General features: G+C 63.7%; 1 protein-coding gene across 3 annotated transcripts in view; it reads right to left on the bottom strand.

The window, feature by feature from the left end:
* TMEM206 (transmembrane protein 206) overlaps nucleotides 1-820 on the bottom strand; it is a 42,719-nt gene that overhangs the window by 34,859 nt on the left and 7,040 nt on the right. For 2 of the 3 annotated variants that reach the window (XM_005865165.2, XM_005865166.2), the window contains exon 1: nucleotides 734-820. The exons of the other annotated variant lie outside the window; for it this stretch is intronic. In XM_005865165.2, coding sequence (XP_005865227.1) covers nucleotides 734-769 — 36 coding nt within the window. In that variant the 5' untranslated portion in view covers nucleotides 770-820. The remainder of the gene's footprint in view (nucleotides 1-733) is intronic. 3 annotated transcript variants of the gene reach the window in all.

Below are 820 nucleotides of genomic sequence, written 5' to 3'. Positions count from 1 at the left end.
CCGAGGTTTGGGGCCTGCGAGGAGGAGGAGGAGGAGGGGGAGGAGGAGAGCAGTTCACTAGTCGCCGTAGGAGTCAGAAGGAAGAGCTGGTTTGAGGGGAAAGCTGGCTCAGGACAGGCAAGAAAGAGACAAAGAACTGGAAAGTGATCGTTAAAGTCGCGGGAGGAGGTAAGACGGGAGAGAGACAGAGTGGAGCGAGAAGCCCCTATGTCGGTGAAAGCATACTTGAAAGTCAGGCGGCCACCAAAACAAGATGTAATTATCCCTATCATTATCAGCTGCAGGGGCCACGAGGCCTGGGGCTGGAGGAGGGCTGATGCCCACCGCGCATCCACCCTAGCGGGGAGCAGGGCGCAGGCGCTCCCACTTGTTGCAAACAACACTGGGGTCCCCGAGGCCAAGCCGGGTCCCGCCCGGCCCGCCGCGAGGCCGCCGGGGTCCGACCAGGCTTTAATCATTCACCTGCTGGTTACGAATCGCCGCTCCGGGGGGGTAGAGGGGGGGCAGCTCTGGCCGAGCAACGGCAGCATCCGGCCGCTTCCCGCCTGCTCTGCCCCTCCTCTGCACTGGGGGACCCCTCTGCACGCGGGAGCCCCAATCTCGACGCACTCACCAGCTCCTCCGCAGCACCCCCCCCGCACCCCTCCCGCTCAGACTCCCAGACTCCCGGGACCCGCTCCTCCGCTACATAGGAAACTTTGTTTCCGCCCCGCGTCCAACCCAAGCTTTGTACCTCCTGGTAGGATGTGGAGAGCTCTTGCCGGATCATGGCACTGACGGGAGCTAAGCACACCAGAGCCCGCTACGCCGGGAGCGGACC

This window comes from Myotis brandtii, unplaced genomic scaffold (genome assembly GCF_000412655.1).
Source record: "Myotis brandtii unplaced genomic scaffold, ASM41265v1 scaffold197, whole genome shotgun sequence".
Classification (NCBI taxonomy): Eukaryota; Metazoa; Chordata; class Mammalia; order Chiroptera; family Vespertilionidae; genus Myotis; species Myotis brandtii.
The sequence above is the reverse complement of the archived record's forward strand: the minus strand, read 5'-3'. Positions and strand labels throughout refer to the sequence as shown.